The 17969-nt window shown below is 45.9% G+C and overlaps 1 protein-coding gene across 4 annotated transcripts; it reads left to right on the top strand.

The window, feature by feature from the left end:
* The first annotated feature begins 11 nt into the window (after window positions 1-11).
* METTL13 (methyltransferase 13, eEF1A lysine and N-terminal methyltransferase) lies at window positions 12-17534 on the top strand. Of its 4 annotated transcripts, none has more exons than XM_053244642.1 (8): window positions 12-313; window positions 3302-4055; window positions 7027-7226; window positions 8845-9040; window positions 10586-10750; window positions 12165-12422; window positions 16005-16136; window positions 16786-17534. In XM_053244642.1, the coding sequence occupies exons 1-8, from the start codon at window positions 152-154 to the stop codon at window positions 17058-17060; spliced, it is 2142 nt and encodes a 713-aa protein (XP_053100617.1). In that variant the 5' UTR covers window positions 12-151; the 3' UTR covers window positions 17061-17534. The 4 variants fall into 4 exon arrangements, with proteins under 4 accessions (XP_053100617.1, XP_053100618.1, XP_053100620.1 ...); XM_053244643.1 differs by having other exon boundaries at window positions 136-313; window positions 12165-12377; XM_053244644.1 differs by lacking the exon at window positions 12-313 and adding an exon at window positions 326-389.
* The last annotated feature ends 435 nt before the right edge of the window (window positions 17535-17969 follow it).

Raw genomic sequence — 17969 nt, 5'->3', positions numbered from 1 at the left:
CGGCCGCAACCTAGAACATGAGAGGCAAAAGCGGGAGGCTAAAGTAGCCAATGTGCTTCGAAGCTAGCAAAGAAGGCGGGAGGAATAAGGCACTTCCTGTATATTTTCCCCTTCCGAGAATCGGCTTCCGGTCCTCGTGGGCACCGCAGGAATGGAGGACTTGAAGCTGTTGCCGAGACACACGCGCGACTTCGCCTCGGCCGCTTACTGGGAGCGCTTCTTCCGCGAGCGGGGCGAGCGTGCTTTTGAGTGGTATGGCGAGTGGCAAAAACTCCGCACACCCCTGGAACGATATCTGCGTCCGCGGGACTCGGTAAGACGTGACGGGCCGGAGAAGACAGCTGCAAAGTTGGGAGAAAGGAGGGAACTGAGGGGTGTTGGTGAAAATGGTACAGAGTATGGCAAAGGTGGGAGAAATGGGGGAGTGTTGAAATGTCTTGTCTTTTTAGGGGAACGTTTAACAGCCCGCTAGTTATGCAGTGTTTATTGGGAAGCAAATCTTACTAAGGTCAGTGGCGCTCTGCCAGTGGTGCAGCAAGGAGTGGGCCTGGGGACAAAAAATGAAGATGGCCCCCTTGCTCCCCGTTTTCTTTGTTTCCCCACTCCCCCATATATTTTTTGCAGAAAAACTGTAAGCACGCGCGCGCACATTCACGCATATTTCTTTAGCTCAGAAACATTTTTAACAAATATGCCTACTGCTGTGACCTGATATATGCATACGTACAACCCTAGTAATGTTCCTATCCCCATTTGACTGTTTGTGTGTGCGCACGCTCGCTTGCTCTCTCTCACACACACACGCCCACACTCACTCAAAGCTACTCCAAGGACTCTGGATACAGTATGAGGAGATGTAAGAAAAGACTTTAACTTTTGAGGGCTGGCAAAATATGTTCAAAAAGGACAACAAAATCGGCCATAGTCGATTCTTCCTCTCCCCCCACCCTCACCTGCTATGTATACCATTCTGAGAATTTGTTTGGTTGAAAAACAGTTGAATACATATGTAATCACCACCACCACATACCAGCCAATAAACTCCACCCCATTTGCTCTCTTACTTTCTGCTTTCCTCTCCATGGAGAGGAAAGCTCCGAGAGGAAGATCACATGGGCCAGGACTTATTGGGAAAACTCAATCATTTTAAATCATTTTAAAAAGTTAAAAATCTTGCACACAAGCACAAACAAGGGCTTAGGGATAGGGAAGAGACACACCAAGGGAGGCTTTCAGTTGGGGATGGGATCTTTCTCGCACACTCACGTGCGCACACACAGTTCATGAATGTGGGAAGGAGAAAAAAAACCACTGGTTTCTGAGGGAAGAAATCACATTCACAGAAAAAAACAAATAAGGGTTGTTTGTTTGACTTTCTTTTCCAGCCCTCCTTGTTGCCATCATGCTTCCTTCCTGCTCCCTCACTAACTCTGCATTGAACAGCCAGGTTTAACCCTTTCCTTTCTCATTAGTTGTCATCAGCCTCCTGCCTAAAAAAAAAGAGAAACATCTCACTGGCCAGGATTGGGGGTCACGCAGGTGGTGTGGGGGGGGGACATTTGGGGGCAATGTCACATCCTGGTCATGGATCTGTAGAGCCTTGTGGGGGCCCTTGACCCTCTGGGCCTGGGGGCAATTGTCCCCTCTTGTCCAATGGAACCTACGCCCGTGCACTCCTGCAACCAAGTAAGCATTGCATGGAGTTAAACTTGTGTGCACAGCTCTTGGGGCTATTATCTATATAATTAATTCTCTTAGCCAGCATGCGTGTCCAGGATTTGGCAGCGGAACTCTTGTGACACGCTGCGAGAGTTCCGGTGAGAGGCTGGCGGAGTGAGGAGAAGAGGGGAAAGAAAGTGCCGGCGGCAGGCAAGGCGGAGGAGAGAAAAGCAGCAGCGGCCGGCGGGGTGGGCGAGAAAAGTGGTGCTGGTGGTGGCAAGTGGGTGGCAGGGAGAGAAAGGCAGCGGCAGCAGGCAAGCAAGAGAAAAGCAGCGGCAGGCAGGTGGAGTGGGAGGAGAGAAAGGCAGCGGGGGGGGAGAAAAGTGGTGGGCGGGAGAAAAAAACAGCAGCGGCGGGGCCCTTCTTGGCTTCCCGCTGCCCTATGAGGCTCTATGTGGGGAGGAATGAGAGGGGATGAGGGCTAGAGAGCACGGGGCTGGAGGGAAGGGGAAGAGTAGAGAGACCGGGGCAGGAGGAAGAGGGAAGGGGAAACAGCCGGCCCCAAAGCGCTGCACAGATGCTCTGTGCAGGGTCGGCTAGTTGTAATATAATACAACAAATGATGTTTGTAGATGAAGCTTTAGGTGCCATGTTGAAGAACTTCTGTTCTCCCCCCGCCCCCGTGAGATAGGTTAGATTGAGAGTATGTGTGACTAGGCCACTTATGGTTTGAAATTTAACTCTGGTTTCCCCTGTTCTAGTTAAACACTAACCAATGCACCACACTGGCTATGCACAGTGCTATGCAACAATGCACAACACCAGTCAGTGCACTACACACGTGGCAGATTGAGGTGCTAAAATCCTAAAATAAATGTCATGCTTTAAGTGGATAATCACAGTTTTTAATAGAGGTGTGTGTGTGTGTGTGTGAGAGAGAGAGAGAGAGAGAGAGAAAGAAACTCCCTCCTAGCACATCAGGAAGATGGGTTCAAGTTCAGCCCTCTGGGTTCTGTGCAGATTTTCTGGTTGCAGGGAGCCTTTTTGTATATGGAAGCATTTGGAAATGTGAATCCTTGCCTGCTGCCTGAAGTGGTGCAGTTGATTGTACCACCTCATTCTCACTTCTTTGTGCTGCTTATATAGACCAGACTTGAGAGAAATGCAAGACCTCTCCTCTCCCCACATTTAGCACTCTTAGAAAATGATTAGTTTAGTTACCCCAAAGAAGCTGATTGTATGACTGTAACACTGGCCAGGTGAAGAACTGACTTGACATTTTGATGCTTGAGGTAGAAAACCCAGAGGCTTTTCTCTACTTCTATCATTCTCCATGAAGTCCTTCCATACAAGCCTTGCTGAAATGAACCACTATTCTCTTGGTTAATTTCAGTGCAGAAAATTTCCTTTTCTTGTCTGCAAGCCTTTTAAAGATACAGCTAACAGCAAAATGTGTTTTGTGAGGGGGTGAGGTATGTAGCAAGTTCTGTTTGCATACTAGTTCTGTCCAATAGCCCTTTCCTCACTGCAGTCTCTGGGGTCCCTGACCAGAAGCTAGAATACTATGTGTAAGTCTTCTGGAACTAACTGCTTCCTGGCTTGTCCACAACGTATGTGAAACTATTCTGTGCTTTCCCACTAGATCCTTGTTGTTGGGTGTGGCAATTCAGAACTGAGTGAGCAGCTCTATGATGAGGGGTACCAAGATATTGTCAACGTGGACATTAGTGAGGTGGTCGTCAAACAGATGCAGGAACGCAGTGCTTGTCTGAGGCCCAAGATGAGTTACCTGGTCATGGATGTGCTGCAAATGGAGTTCCCTGATGAACGTTTCCAGGTGGTGCTAGACAAAGGCACTCTTGATGCCCTCCTGACTGATGAGGAAGAAGCTACTTTGGACAGGGTACAAAAAATGTTTGCCGAAATTGGCCGTGTCCTGCAGTTTGGGGGCCGTTATTTGTGTGTCTCCTTGGCCCAAGCACATGTATTGAAGGCGTCCATGGAATATTTCTCCCGGGAAGGCTGGATGGTTCGAATACATCAAGTCTCTGGCAATGAAGGAAGCACTTCAGAGGGACAATTTGCCCTGCCTATCTTTGTCTACGTTCTGACAAAAATCAGGCACACACCAGGCTCAGCTTTATGCATCTTGGAGATGTGTACTGAAAAGCAGGACAAGCCTGTCCGGTTCGAGAGCACTGACCATCTTATTGAGGCGGTGAAAGAGAGACAACAGTACGCTCTCCTGCGCAACCAGCTCAATAAAAACTCAAGTGCAGGGTCCATTTCCTTGGATCTCTGCAGTAAGGATACTGGGCAAGCCCGCTACACTTTGCATGTGGTGCACAACTTGGCTGTGAAAGTGTCTCGTGACAATCGATTTGCCATCTTTATCAGTGAGTTTATTTTTTTGTTGACTGCATAACTGGCTTAGGTAAGAGAACTCAAGGTAAATCTAAACAACCCCAAAATCTGAATCTTTTTCTCATGGGCACACGCAGCCTTTACTCGTATACTTCACATACACAGAATCAATAACATATTGGAGATGGAGATTTCTCCTTTGACAAAAGTTTGCTGCAGTGTTGTCAAAAATATTGAAAAGCATGGTCTTGTAGGGTGGTGATAGCAGGATTGAGACCATTTTTTCTGCTTAAGAGGTTTAGTTAATTTGGAAATACTAGGTAGCAAATTGGTTTTTCTTCTCATAATGAGCATTTACTTTCTTTTGTACAAAACAAAGCAGGCCCTAAGTAGGTGCTCTTAACAGATTGAACATATTTTAAAAACTGGACTCTAACTTTGCTTCTAATTTTCAGTTCCCCTGCTTGCTCTACTATAAGCTCTGAGAAAGCTTCAGATAAGAGTTAGGGAAGATAGGTCTGATTCCTTGTTTCGGTTACTGATCCAATTTCACTCCCAATATAAGCAATTGTTAAAATCTAAGAAGCTTTTTTACTATACTGAGCAATGGAGAGAGCCTGGCCTCAGTACAATCCAAAAAAAATGAGAGGAAATGCAAGGAATTGGTGGCTAATGGCACATAGTGGCCACATGTCTTGGAATCAGAATGTAAGCAGCTGATTTCTGCCTTGGCCCTTGGAAAAGCTCCTGGAGAAGATATGGTACCACCTGAGGTATATAAGCTGAATGATTGGTGGGCCCTATTCTAGCTAGACTTTTCTCAGAAATTGACAATACATGTATTATTACCCTACAACTGGAAACAAAGTATTATATACCCAAATTTCAAAAAGGGCAATAGGCAGGAACCTTCCAGCTACTACCCAATTATTCTTTTAGACATCTCCAAGGTTTATGCCTGCCATCTTTTCAATATGTTGAAGGATTGGGAGGAATCAATACAACTTTTCCATCCAGTTCAGGCAGGATTTCGTAAAGGACACAGTACAATCGATCACTGTGTCACCTTGAAGACTCTAATCCAAAAATACGCCAATGGCCATAAAAAAACAACTTTGTCATGTTTGTTGATCTTATCTCTGCCTTTGATTTGATTGACAGGTCCCAGTTATGGGATAAACTTGAGAGAACGGACATTGATCGGCATCTTCTTCAGCTAATAATTGAATTACACTCTGATATCAAGGCTAGGGTGAGAGTGGGCCATAGTCTATCAGATCCTATTTCATTGGAGAGAGGTGTTAAACAGGGCTGTTTACTTGCTCCCTTTTTATTCAGTTTTTATATTAATGATATCATATTGACCATGGAGTCGCAAGTTTTTTCTCCCCTTCACCCAGTGGATGCAAAATCTCAATATTAATGTATGCTGGTGATGACATGGAACTCATTTCTTGCACCAGGATTGGCCTTAGAAGAATGCTGGCCAGATTGGCTGATTATTGTGAAAGGGAAAAACTGAGGTTCAATTATGACAAAACAAAAGTAGTAGTCTTTGCTAGTAGCAGCACCAAACATAGGTGGTCAATTAACACCCAACAAATAGAGCAGTGCTCCTCATTCAAATATCTGGGCATCTCCTTCCATAAGTCCCTTGCATGGAAGATACACCTAACCACTGTTTTAGCACCTGCCCAACAGACAGTGGGGGCTATTCTGAAGTTTTTCTACTCCAAAGGAGGGCAGTTAATAGCCCCTGCAATCAAAATATTTCAGGGCAAGGTGATAGCTCAAATGTTGTTTGATCTTGGGGTTTTTGATCTGGGGGTGGGGAGACTATCGCTCAGCTGGAAGTAGTCCAGAACAATTTCCTAAGGAAGGTTTTGGGCCTTCCCCAGAGCACCCCTGCTGCTTATTTAAGGATGGAGGTAGGGCTACCCTCAATCTCCATTAGAGTCCATCTAGCACTGTTAAGGTACTTTCAGAAATTAGAAAGTCTCCAAGAACACCACCTAGTTAAATCTTGTTATTTACACTATATGGGTTGGAACCAAAGGACTAAACTTTTGTCACATATCCTACAGATGTACTCCATGCTTCCAGTGGGGGAATTTAGTTCCTGGAGCAGAGAAAATAATAGAGATCAGCTCATCAAATGGGATACCAGTAGAGATGCTGCTGTGGTACAGTCATCAAAGTTCTCATTCTTGTACCACCATTATAAGAAGCATAGAAGTCTCTCTCAGTATCTGGTTAATGCTACCAGTGCTCCACGGAGGAAGGCTTTTACATCTCCCCCGCCCCCCCCCCCCCCCCCCCCGCTATGCCTTCAGCATGTCTTGAAGGGAGATTTTGCAAACTCCCAGTGGAATCGCGCCTTTGTCCTTGTGGCACTGGTAAAGTGGAGGACATCATCCACTACATATTCTATTGCCTTCTTTTTGATGAGATCAGGGGGGAGATACTGAAAATAGGTAAACATGGTGGTGATGTAGAATGTTAGACTTATCTTCTTTCAGATGCAATTCCACGTGTCAGCTGTCAAATCACTACTTTTGCTATGCTTCCTTTTAAACTCAGAAATTTATATGTTCTGAATTGTAGCATTGGTTTTAACTTGGTATGTTACATTTGTTCTTTTATGTTATGACCTGTGGTCACAACAATAAATTTATTACTTTCTTATTAGAAATTACTGGATGGAAAGGAGCTGTCAAAGTACTATATATTGCAGTTTGCTTTTAGAAGTGATGGTTCCAATTACTTCCTTTTGTGGAAAGGAAAGGTCTTAGACCTGCTGTTGTCAATTCACTTGGGTTGATACCGAACCCCAAAGGGATAGCCTTTCATACTGGCCATTGTCTTAACATGCTAGGTTGCAGCTGGGAAAGGAATGACAGTCTGTTGGCTTGCTCAAACATGTCCAGATGGGTGATTGGGTTTAGCTAACTTTGGGCAATAGCTTCAACATTGTGTATTACTTGCCATTTTGTCTCTCCTTAGTACCACAGGGCAGAGAAACTGAGTGGCTTTTTGGGACAGAGGAGGGACGAAAGCAGTTGGCTGCAAGTGCAGGATTCCGGCGCCTAATAACTGTGGCCTTGCACAGAGATCAGCACTATGAAGACATGGGTACCATCCAGGCAGAGCTGTCAGAAAAAGTGATGGAACTGAGCCCACCTGATCTCCCAGCCCAGCAGCAGGTAATCTGCTCTTCCAGTGTGCCTTCATTCTATCCTACAGAGCAAGACACAGCAACTGTTTCATATTTGGAGCAACTTCAGTCCCCAAATGCTTGTTAACTTCTGTTTACATTTTCCAAACAGGACAAAGGGTCAGATGTAGAGTCTATACTCTGAGGGGATATCTTTGCTTGTTCTGCATAATTCTGCTTAGTGATGTGGAGTGGGAAACTTTCCACTTACAATTTTCTGTGGGGGGAAATCAATTTCAAAAATGGTATTATTTCATATAATTAATAACTTAAAAGAGTTAATAAAGTTGGGCAGTTCTAAGTTATAATTCGTTTTTGAGGTCACTATCCCTAGGAAGCATATAACATGCATATATAATAAATCTTTATACTAAAATTAGTAAGTTTTTAGTGCTTTCATTTTTTTGGTTTGTTTTAACCATAAGTGAATTGCATGATATTATATTGTGTTGTATTGTAAAACTGTAGACTTATTTTAATATACAATTTAAACTACTAAGTGTTTTGTTTGATATTTTTCCTAATCAAAACTATAGTCCACATACTCTGGGCTACTGGAAAAAATTCTGAAATGTTCATACAGCATGCAAAATTAAAATGACACTTTTCCTAATCTACTAATTACTAGTCAAACATGGTCAATGAGATCCCAATTGTCTTAGGGCATCTGTTTGCTAAATGTTTTCCTTGAAAATCTATAGTACTGATTCTGCTTCAAAGACCAAAGGTATTTAAGGAATTACTTTTTTATTTAGCAAGGACTTCTGCGAATGAAAATATTTAGCGCTTTAGTGCGTTGGGCAAAACTTTTGCTGAATGTTCTCACCAGTGTCAGAGTTGCAGCTATTAAAGCTTCACAACTTGCCATATTTGATTTCTGTGCACTTATAGTAGTTTTTAAGCAACACTAATCAATGTGTGCAGTATCTGTTGCTGCACATGGTAGTTCATTTTTGCACAAGGCTGGTGATATCTTGACCCTCTTTGTGAAAGTGCATATATGGTGATATAATGGTCTAACATCATACCTTACATTTCTCACCTAGGACAAGTTGTATTGGTCCTAAGTGAGAAATGCAAGGTATGATCACAGCATTTCCCAGCTGTCTAAAATTAACGTTTTCGGGTCACAGAGACAGATTGCTTTGCCAGAAAACTTAAACTCTGGAGAACAGTGGAGTTGCTCTGGTATTTTCCCATTTGGATCTGGTAGCTTGCATGCCTTTGCTTTCACACCTAGATTCTTGGCCTTGATTTGAGGCAAAAGATAAACTGTGAGCCTTCTCTCAAAAGGTTTCCAAACTTTAGCCCATGTTTGGTCACATTTGCTATGTATGTGCCTGTTCAAGCAAGATGTACTAAACATGCTTTAACAAGGTCTAGTAAATCAGGAACCCTTAGAGGTGATGCCAGTTTGAAACCTGCTTGTAGGATGGCTTATTGCTTGTAGAAGAGCATGTGTTTTGAATGTAGATAGTAGGGCTGAGAACATCTGCTCAAGACGCTGGAGATCAGCTGCCAGTCTGAGAAGACAATACTAGTGTAGTTACTTTTTTAATGCTTCTCTCTGTAGAATGGTGGCAATCTCAGCTTCTCTTCGCCTGCAGGTTCCCTTTCTGTCAGTGGGTGGAGACATTGGGATCCGCACCATCCAGCATCGTGACACTAGCACCCTCAGCGGGGAGTATGTTATTGAAGATGTGAAGGGAGATGATGCCCACTATTTCCGCCGCCTCATCTTCCTCAGCAATAGGAATGTGGTGCAGTCAGAAGCCAGGCTTTCATCCAGGGCACCCCACAAAGGTGAAATGAGAGGCTTGGTATGGGATGACCTCACAAGAAGAGAGCAAGGCTTCACAAAGCCACTACAGGTTACTGTCCTGTAGAAGGCTGCTGTGGGGTGAGGTTGAATGGGTGATTGTACAGCCTGTACAGCTTATGGCGCCAAAATCAACAACCCCACAACCAGCTAATCCTAGCAGAATCTGGAGGATCTTGTCTTTGACTATAAAGACTCTACTCACTTCTTAAAAAACTTTTTTGGGGGGTATAATTAAAATATACTAGCCAACCCACACAGAGCATCTGTGCACTCTTTGGGGCTGGCTGCTCCCTTCTTCCTCCCTCCCTTCTGCCCCACACTCTTGCCTCTCTTCCCCTCCCTCCCACCCCACTCTCTCTTGCCCTCCCTCCCCCTCCCCCCCACTCTCTCGCCCTCACCTCCCTCTCACCCTCCTGCCCCTGCCCCACTCCCGCTTGCCCTCCCCCCTGCCCCACTCCCTCTTGCCCTCCCCCCTGCATTTTTAAAAGTTCTACTTACCAGGCCGCCGCCACTCCTTCTCCCAGGCGGCGAACAGGAAAGTCCCGCCGCCCAGCTCCCTCCCACCCCAGTCTCCCACGGGCTCCTCCTGGCCTCAGCAGCCGGTCCCGGCGCTGCCTGGCCGAGAGCTGCCTCCGCGGCCTGTCCTGCCAGCGGGCCCGCCATGCCAAGTGCCGCCTCTGCGGCATGCTGTGCCCACTGCCGCCGCTTGCCAGTGTTTGTGGCTGGCCACAGGCCATCCACCTCTCCCCCCACCCCCACCTTCTGCCCCGGTATCAGGGCCCACCGGCCGCCTCACTGCCTCGGCTGGGCCCGCCACCACTTCGCCGCGGCTGGGCCGGGCCCGCGGCCACCACCCATCGCCAGGCCTGGCCCACTAGCGGCCCTGGCTCGCAGCCGGCCAATTCTCCTCCTCCTGGGTGTGCCAGCCAATCAAGCATCTCCGCAACCCAGCCAATCAGCTGGGCTGCTGGGACGCATTTTCCCTGGCACACCCAGGAGAAATATATAGATAGATACTGTTCATTGAGAGAGCTTGGAAAACTGTGTGTGCATGCATATTGCTTCCTCTTGAATCCCCGCTCCTCCTATCCAGCACTATCATATAGTGAGGTGCCATGAGTTCTATTCTGTCTTTTCTGCTACATGGATTTTTGTTGTCACTTCCTTTGCAAACCTAAGAAAACCTATATGCTTAGGCTAAACAGTTTCTGCTTGTTTTCATTTGCTGCTACAATGAACAGATATGTCTTCCCCAGGTTTGAAGGTGAAGAGGAGAGGAGGGTTATAGTAACCAAAGCAATCAGAACTGACTATTTGGGAGGAAGGGAAGTAATGCTATGGAGAGAGTTTTGGGCCAGCAGGACATCGATGCTTCTCTGGGTCCAAGTTTTCCCAGTCAGGAAAGCATGCTTTTAGAGCATTGTCTCATTCCCCAGTGTGTTTCAGTGGCCAGACTCCTCCTCCCACTTTTCGATAAGATGGTGTTTGCCCATCTCAGTGGTATTTTTTAACTTGCCATTGTTCAGGGAATAAGAAGCACAGAAAAAAGAAAAGAGCGGCTTCCAGTGTTCCTGCGGAGCTAACTGCTGCACCAGCCAGTCAGTCTATCGACAAGAGCTACCTGTGCTGTGCTCATCACAGAGCCATGGTAGCAGGACTGTGCTTGCTGAAAAATCCAGAATGCCTCCCAGGTAGAGAACGAGATTTCATTTCCATTCTGTTCAGGTGCCTGATAGGTGGTATTTGTGTGAGGACATGCAGCACTATCCTTTTCCACAACTGCAGTATGATCATGAACCTAAGAATCATGGTTCTGCTCCACTGCCAGGCATTGGCAGATAGCTAGTAATAGCAATAGCAATAGCACTTACATTTATATACCGCTCTATAGCCGAAGCTCTCTAAGCGGTTTACAATGATTTAGCATATTGCCCCCAACATTCTGGGTACTCATTTTACCGACCTCAGAAGGATGGAAGGCTGAGTCAACCTTGAGCCCCTGGTCAGGATTGAACTTGTAACCTTCTGGTTACAGGGCGGCAGTTTTACCACTGCGCCACCAGGGGCTCATGTAACTCTAGTAACTTCTGTTTTCCAGCCTCAGTGTCATTGTGGGTACTAAAACAAGAGTACTGTAGCACCTTAAGGGCTAGAAAATTGTGGCATACACTCTCACTCACAAAAGCCCACTTGTCAGTCTGGTGAAGTGGTATGCTATTGGCATGTGTACATAGGTTAAGGGGCAGTGGGAATTAAAGCAGTTCCAAAAGGCCATGAAATGCAAGGGGTAGTAGGTGTCACATATCTGTGCAATCCCATACGTGGCCTTGTTTGGTGTAGATCGCACCCCCTTTTTGAAAGCTGCTCACTGTTTGGGGGTCTGTCTGGATTTTGTAGCTGGTGCCTGTAGACACAGAGTCTATACTTGCATTTTCCAGGAGTCATTGTTAATGTTGAAGGCACCCTCAAGGCCACATTGTCAAAATCCAAGGCATGCTCACCAACATTTGCTGAAGTCAGACATGAGCTCAGATTTGTGGAGTGACACTTGTCTCCATGTCATGGTGCTGTGTATGTATCCAGAATGAGCTACCAAGTTAGGTGCCAGCATGACTTCCATGCCCATGACTCAGTTGCACTGTGTAGGGTGTGCTCTGTTTTCTAAAGGCTTTAATACTGGGGTGTGTCTGCCAGGAGTCCAGTCCCTTTTCTGAGCTCATGGGCAGCACCAGCTGGCTGCATCTAGCACTTCCTGACCCTTGGGCAAAAACTTAGAATACCAGGTTATAGAGCAGTGGGCAGTTTAAATAACTGCTTACCAAGCTCAAGAAGGGAAGCTGATTAAAAGAAGGTCGGGGGGCTGTCTCAGTTGTCATACGAACTGAAGGCAGAGGGAGGTGGTGAAACTAACATGCCCTACCCCTCAGCATGTGGATGCAATTGCCACAGAGTTGGTAGTTGTAATAAACAACTATAGGAAGTCCAAGTTGTGTAGTGGGGTTTTGAAGGATGATATGGTAGCCTTGTGCAAACACAGCTCCGTAGGCAGGTACATCCTGCCAGCTGAGATAACCGATTCATGACTGCTCTGTGTGTTGATTGCAGAGGCCCTGATCCGTGTGCTGGTGATTGGCCTGGGTGGCGGCAGCCTGCCCCTCTTCATCCATGACTACTTCTTGCAGTGCTGCATCGACGTGGTGGAGATTGACCCGGCCATGCTGGAGATGGCTACAAGCTGGTTTGGCTTCTCTCCAGGAGACAGGCTTAAAGTTTACATTGCAGATGGCTTAGTATACATCTCCAGCCTAGCAGCAGAAGGTAACAATTCTCAGAGGCCTATCTGTGCTGAAGCCACTTGCAGGTGTAAGAGTTTGTTTGTTCCCTCCCCCCATTAGCTAAGATTTGACTATGGGTTGTTGGATTGTGACCTAGTTGCTTGCCCACTGTCCAAAAGGAAACACTTAGTCCAGGACTTAGGATAACCCTTCTATTTTGAATCATATTAATAACAAATTAGCAGAGCACATTTTAGCAGAAGTGAATAAAATAAATATCAAAGCTCTAAACATAATAATATGAAAAGATTAAAATCCCTTAAACATAAATAAGGTATCTCACCAGTCCTGTTGTTTCAGTCTACAGTTCAGTTTCAGCCACACACAGGATAGAACCCGATAAAAACAAAATAAAGACCAAAAGAACCCTAGCCAGAGCTTAAAGCCCATAGGTAAGAACAATTGAGAAAAAGAGAAAAATGCAAAAATAGGAACAAGGTGCAGCTGTGTCAGGAAAAGGTCACTTATTTGGGTATTGAAGTAGGGACAGATGGAAGACACCCAGTTCAAAGTAGAGTACAAGCTATATTAGAATTATATGTGCCTACTGATGTGCATACAGTCAGAAGTTTTCTTGGAGTGATGGGTATTTCCAGGTATTTTTTCCCTAATTTTGCTATAATAGCAAAACTTCTTTAAGTTTTACTGTTATATATGATAGAAAAATGCTGCAGAGGGATGCACTCCTCTGAGTGCTGCAAAATCTGCTTCTGAGATTGTGTCTTCTGGTAGTTCCTCTGGAGGCCAGACACCTCCAGATTCTCACATGGATCTGTTGTGCTCTTGCTCTTCTGTCGCTTAGAAAGGAGGAGGGGAGGCTATGTTTGGAAGAAAAATGCATGAGGGAAATTGTTTAACTAACTCCCCTCATCTATCTTCTATCTATCTATATAAAAGCCTTAGGGCATACGTGGCAAGGCCCGCCCTTACAGTGCTAAACCAATCACAGCACTGTGGGAGTGCACACACTCTCTCTTGTTCACACGCATGCTCTCAGGAAAATTCACTCCCGGCAGCTGCAATGTTGGAGCGGCTATGGTGGTGACGCTCCAAGGGGCTGGAGGCGGCAGCACCCAGCCAGCCCAGTGCCAAGACCCACAGCACGGCAAGCCCCCACAAGGGCATTTTGGGATTGTTGAGGGCTGGCCCGGGTGCAAAGGTGAATGGTGCACCTCACAAACCTCTCTCCACCGCCATTTGCAAGAGCCCTCTGTTAGCTGCATTTCATCCAAGAGGCCCATGGGGCGCGAGGGATGTCTCCTTACTGGGCCTGTTGCTGCTGCCTGTCGTGACCAACTGGCTCCAAAATTGGACAGTTGGAAAGGAGGCTGAGTAGGTGTAAGGAAGGCAGATGTTGGCTTGGCCTCGCGGCAGCAGCAAAGATATCAGCACCTTCCTCCCCGGGGTCAGCGGGTTAAATTGGGACCCACACCTGGGAGATAAGCCCTCCAATAGCCGTTGCTGAGGTGCAAAACCACTCTCCGCTATAGTGGGTAAATCGCAGTGGGGGCAGATGATCTGCGTGGGTTAAGCTACTTGTAATAAATCCTTGTGCTTCTTAAGTGTTCAGCACAACTCGTTTTCTAACACACAGGATATATGTAAGGCCTGTCTAGTTAGATTTTTAAGGCCAAACTAGACATGATGGTGGCAGCCATGTTGGTTCATGTCTTTGCCTGTTCATATAAGAGACTTGCGTTATGGGCGGTATGTTAAATAAATAAATATGAAGTGGGGGAAGAGAGCTAATTTAATCTTTAAACATTGTGTAGGGGTGAAAGGAGATTTACTTACCCATAGTTTATCATGCCAGATGCTTTTCTGCCAGCTTGGCATACTTTTGGTATCTGGGTTTGGTTGGAGGGTAGAGTTTGGATGATGGACTGTGGAGAGCTGTGGGAAGAGCTTCGCCTTACACCCATGCACACGCACACAAACACACCCCTACCCCTTTATATGTTAATTGGGGCAGACATCTAAACAGCATATGTGACTGCTTCAGTCACATCTATAGTTCAGCACTTGGTTTACCTTCCCATTTAGTTCACTGCTTAACAGCCTGTTACTGTAGGGTGTGTTGGGTCAGAAGATCTCTACTTTCAGTGAACCATGAATTGGAAATACCATCTTGCTTTCTCATTGAACATATCCCTTTCTTTCTACGAAAATTAGTCATACTCTGTTCAGTGCTTGTGCTCAATTTGATAGGACAAACTTTGCTTTACGGAAATACTATTGAGCAGTATAATATGCTAACACTTGTTGCTGATTGTCTACTTAGATGCAGATCTGTCCTACCTGTTATTACTGTGAATATTTATATACTAGCTGATACAGCGCAGAGCATCTGTGCCCCTTGTCGTCTCCCCCCCCCGCCGCCACTTTTGCTTGCCACCCCTCTTCTCTCCCCTGCCCTCAGCCGCTGCCTTCTTCCTTGCTGGTCACAGCTGCTGTGGCCGCCGGTTGCAGCTGCTGTGGCCGGCCGCCTGCTGGGCCCACCTGTCATCTGCAGCTGCTTCAACTGGCCGCCATTTGCCACTCCGCCTAGTGGCAGCTGCTCCGGCCACCTGTTGCGGCCACCCGCCTGCTTTTCACACCCGCCATTCGCAGCTGTCTGTCTGCTGGGCCCGCTTGCCAGTTGCAGCTGCTCCAGCTACCTGCCAGGGCTGCTCGCCTGTCCACCAGCAACCCGTCTTCTTCCCGCCTCCCCTGGCGGACGGCCATTCTCCGGGCTTCTGCTTCTCCCCCCCACACAGTCCCCCGTCGCTAATTGGCAGCTCTCACATGGTGCATGGGATTAGCGACGGGTACGCCTAAGTGAATTAAATATATAGAAGATTGCTTTTCAACAAAATGCTTTTTTACAAAGAAAAACAGTAAGGTTTACAAAGAAAAACAGTAAGATGGTTCTGTGTCCCAAAAAGGCTCGCAGTTTAAAGAGACAAGGTAAAACCCAGCAACAACCATAGCAGGGATGTTGAGTTGGGGTTGGGTAGGAAACGTTGCTCTCCCCCTGCTAAATATAAGAGAACCACAACTTTGAAAAGCGCCTCTTTTCTCAGTTAGCACTGCCACAAAGTGCCATGCTTTAGTCCTTGCCTGATAATGTTGCCAATTTAGAGATAAGAAGGAATAGAATAGCTAAGCTTCTGTAAGGTGTGTTATCTCGCTGCCTCTGACTCCATCTTCCTAGATTGGTCTAGCAGTGTCTGGAGCAGTCAGTGGTCACCTGGCTTAAGGAATCCGAGGGAAATACTAGAGGAAGATATCACTGCTTAGGTGGATGAGTTCCTCTGGATGCCAGTGTCTTGGGCAAGAGGTGCATTATAATAAAATGTTTTACTTGGTGACATAGGGTTGACAGTTCTTTCCAAAGTATATTTTTGGTGTTTTGCCTTCTGTGTATAAAATAAGAGATGATGATGATGATGATGATGAATCATCACACAAATTGAACATCTCTTCTGTGTTGGAAGAGAGCCTACACTGGGGACAAAACATCCAATTTTGAGTTGACATCAGGACATTTGGATATCCTAACATTTGTACAGCCACACTCCTTTCTGTTGATCTTGTAGGAATATATTGCTGTTTTTTCTTTCTTCCCCAGCTCCAGCCTCATATGATGTTGTCATGTTTGATGTGGACAGCAAAGACCCTTCCTTGGGAATGAGCTGCCCTCCCTCAGCCTTTGTGGAGAAGTCCTTCCTTCAGAAAGTGAGGGTCCTTCTGAAAACAGAAGGTGAGGAAACATCTGACAAACATTTGTCATGCTGGCACTCTAGGACAAAGAGCTGCCTTAACAGGGGATTCACTTGTATGCTTTCTATTTTTATATTGGTCTGTTTGATTTGAGTGGAACATAGGAACATAGGAAACTGCAATATACTGAGTCAGACCATTGGTCTATCTAGCTCAGTATTGTCTTCACAGACTGGCAGCGGCTTCTCCAAGGTTGCAGGCAGGAATCTCTCTCAGCCCTATCTTGGAGAAGCCAGGGAGGGAACTTGAAACCTTTTGCTCTTCCCAGAGCGGCTTCATCCCCTGAGGGGGATATCTTGCAGTGCTCACATTTCTAGTCTCCCATTCATATGCAACCAGGGCAGACCCTGCTTAGCTGTGGGGACAAGTCATGCTTGCTACCACAAGACCAGCTCTCCTCTCCATAGTGGCTTCAGATATGTAAGTATTCCTGGTACTGCAAAGTAGCCTTTTCCCCCACCTTAGCACTTTTGGTTGAAGAAACAAGCATAGATAAGAACATTTTTGTAAAATATTATTAAGACTGCAGGTCTTCAGAAAGCTTCCAGTAATCAGGGGAAGGGGATTAGTTGTTAATCATCCCAATGACTTTTTTTAAAACTAAAGCTGCTTATCTTCCATGTCTGCAGGCACCTTTATCCTCAATTTGGTATGCCGGAACTCCCTGCTCCGAGATGATGTATTGGCCACCCTTAAAGAAGCTTTTCCTGTGCTCTATGCCCGAAGGATTGAAGGGGAAGTGAATGAGATCCTCTTCTGCCAACCACAAACCAAGCACAAACTATCTCCTGTGGACCTCCGTGAGACAGCTCAGATTCTGGAGAAGGCACTGAGGCAACCTGGTCAAACATGGGACAGCACTTATGTCTTGGCAGATATGCTAGAAGCAGTGAGATTGGTATGAGGAAAGAGTTCTCCACTCTATACAGCATCTGGCCTTGTGAAGAGAAAAAGCAGTTGACTGTAGTTCAGTTTACAGCTCTTGTGCTGTGGAATGATTATGCTTTCTAATCAAGAGGCTGGAAGGATAAGAAATACCTAGACTGTCCTTGAAAGTTGCACAGGAAACTTTGCTCTAGAGGACTGGGACTCTGAGTGGTGACTACCAGTAAAGCATGCCATGAAACTCTTCTTAGGAGCACCCCTTAGTTCTGGGTTTTCCTGGAAACAGCAGTAAAGATGCAGAGTCTCCCCTCCATTCTCTGTACTCAGTGGAAGATTAAGAAACTCACATCAGCTCTAGGAAAAGTGTGTGTGTGTGTGTGTGTGTGTGTGTGTGTGTGTGTGTGTGTGTGTGTGTGTGTGTTAAAATAAATGGTTTCCTCTATTTTGTATCTGGTCATGCAGTATAAAAGCCTATATTCATTATGTCTCTAAACATTTAATATCCAAGGTTTTTTCTTATATAGATAAGCATTATCACTCACAAAGTGCTTTCAGGTGTGCACAAGGTTTGTGTGCATACAGTTGGAGTTTTTGTTCAAAACAGGAGCCTCTTTCAGCACATTGCAAGTTGCATTTGATACTTTCCTGGGTTCAGAAGTGGAGAAAACTCATGAAGGCTCTGCATCTTAGTTCTGCCTTGGTCTGAGTCACTAGGGTCCAGACAGGAGCTGCACCCAGGGCTGCTGCCAAGTTTCCTATGACATGATCTCTTGCGTAATGCCTAATACAAGGCTTGATGAGTTGTGAAATACACAGGAGGAATCACCAAAAAATGTAACACAAAGTTTGGAGTCTGGAATAGGTTGCTAGTTGTCTCCATAACAAAGAGCAAAAACAAGACTTTTAAAGGTTTTATCATGTGTTTTAG

The sequence above is a fragment of the Hemicordylus capensis genome, chromosome 4 (assembly GCF_027244095.1).
Source record: "Hemicordylus capensis ecotype Gifberg chromosome 4, rHemCap1.1.pri, whole genome shotgun sequence".
Lineage (NCBI taxonomy): Eukaryota > Metazoa > Chordata > Lepidosauria > Squamata > Cordylidae > Hemicordylus > Hemicordylus capensis.
Note: the sequence above shows the minus strand (reverse complement) of the source record. Positions and strands in the feature narration are given on the sequence as shown.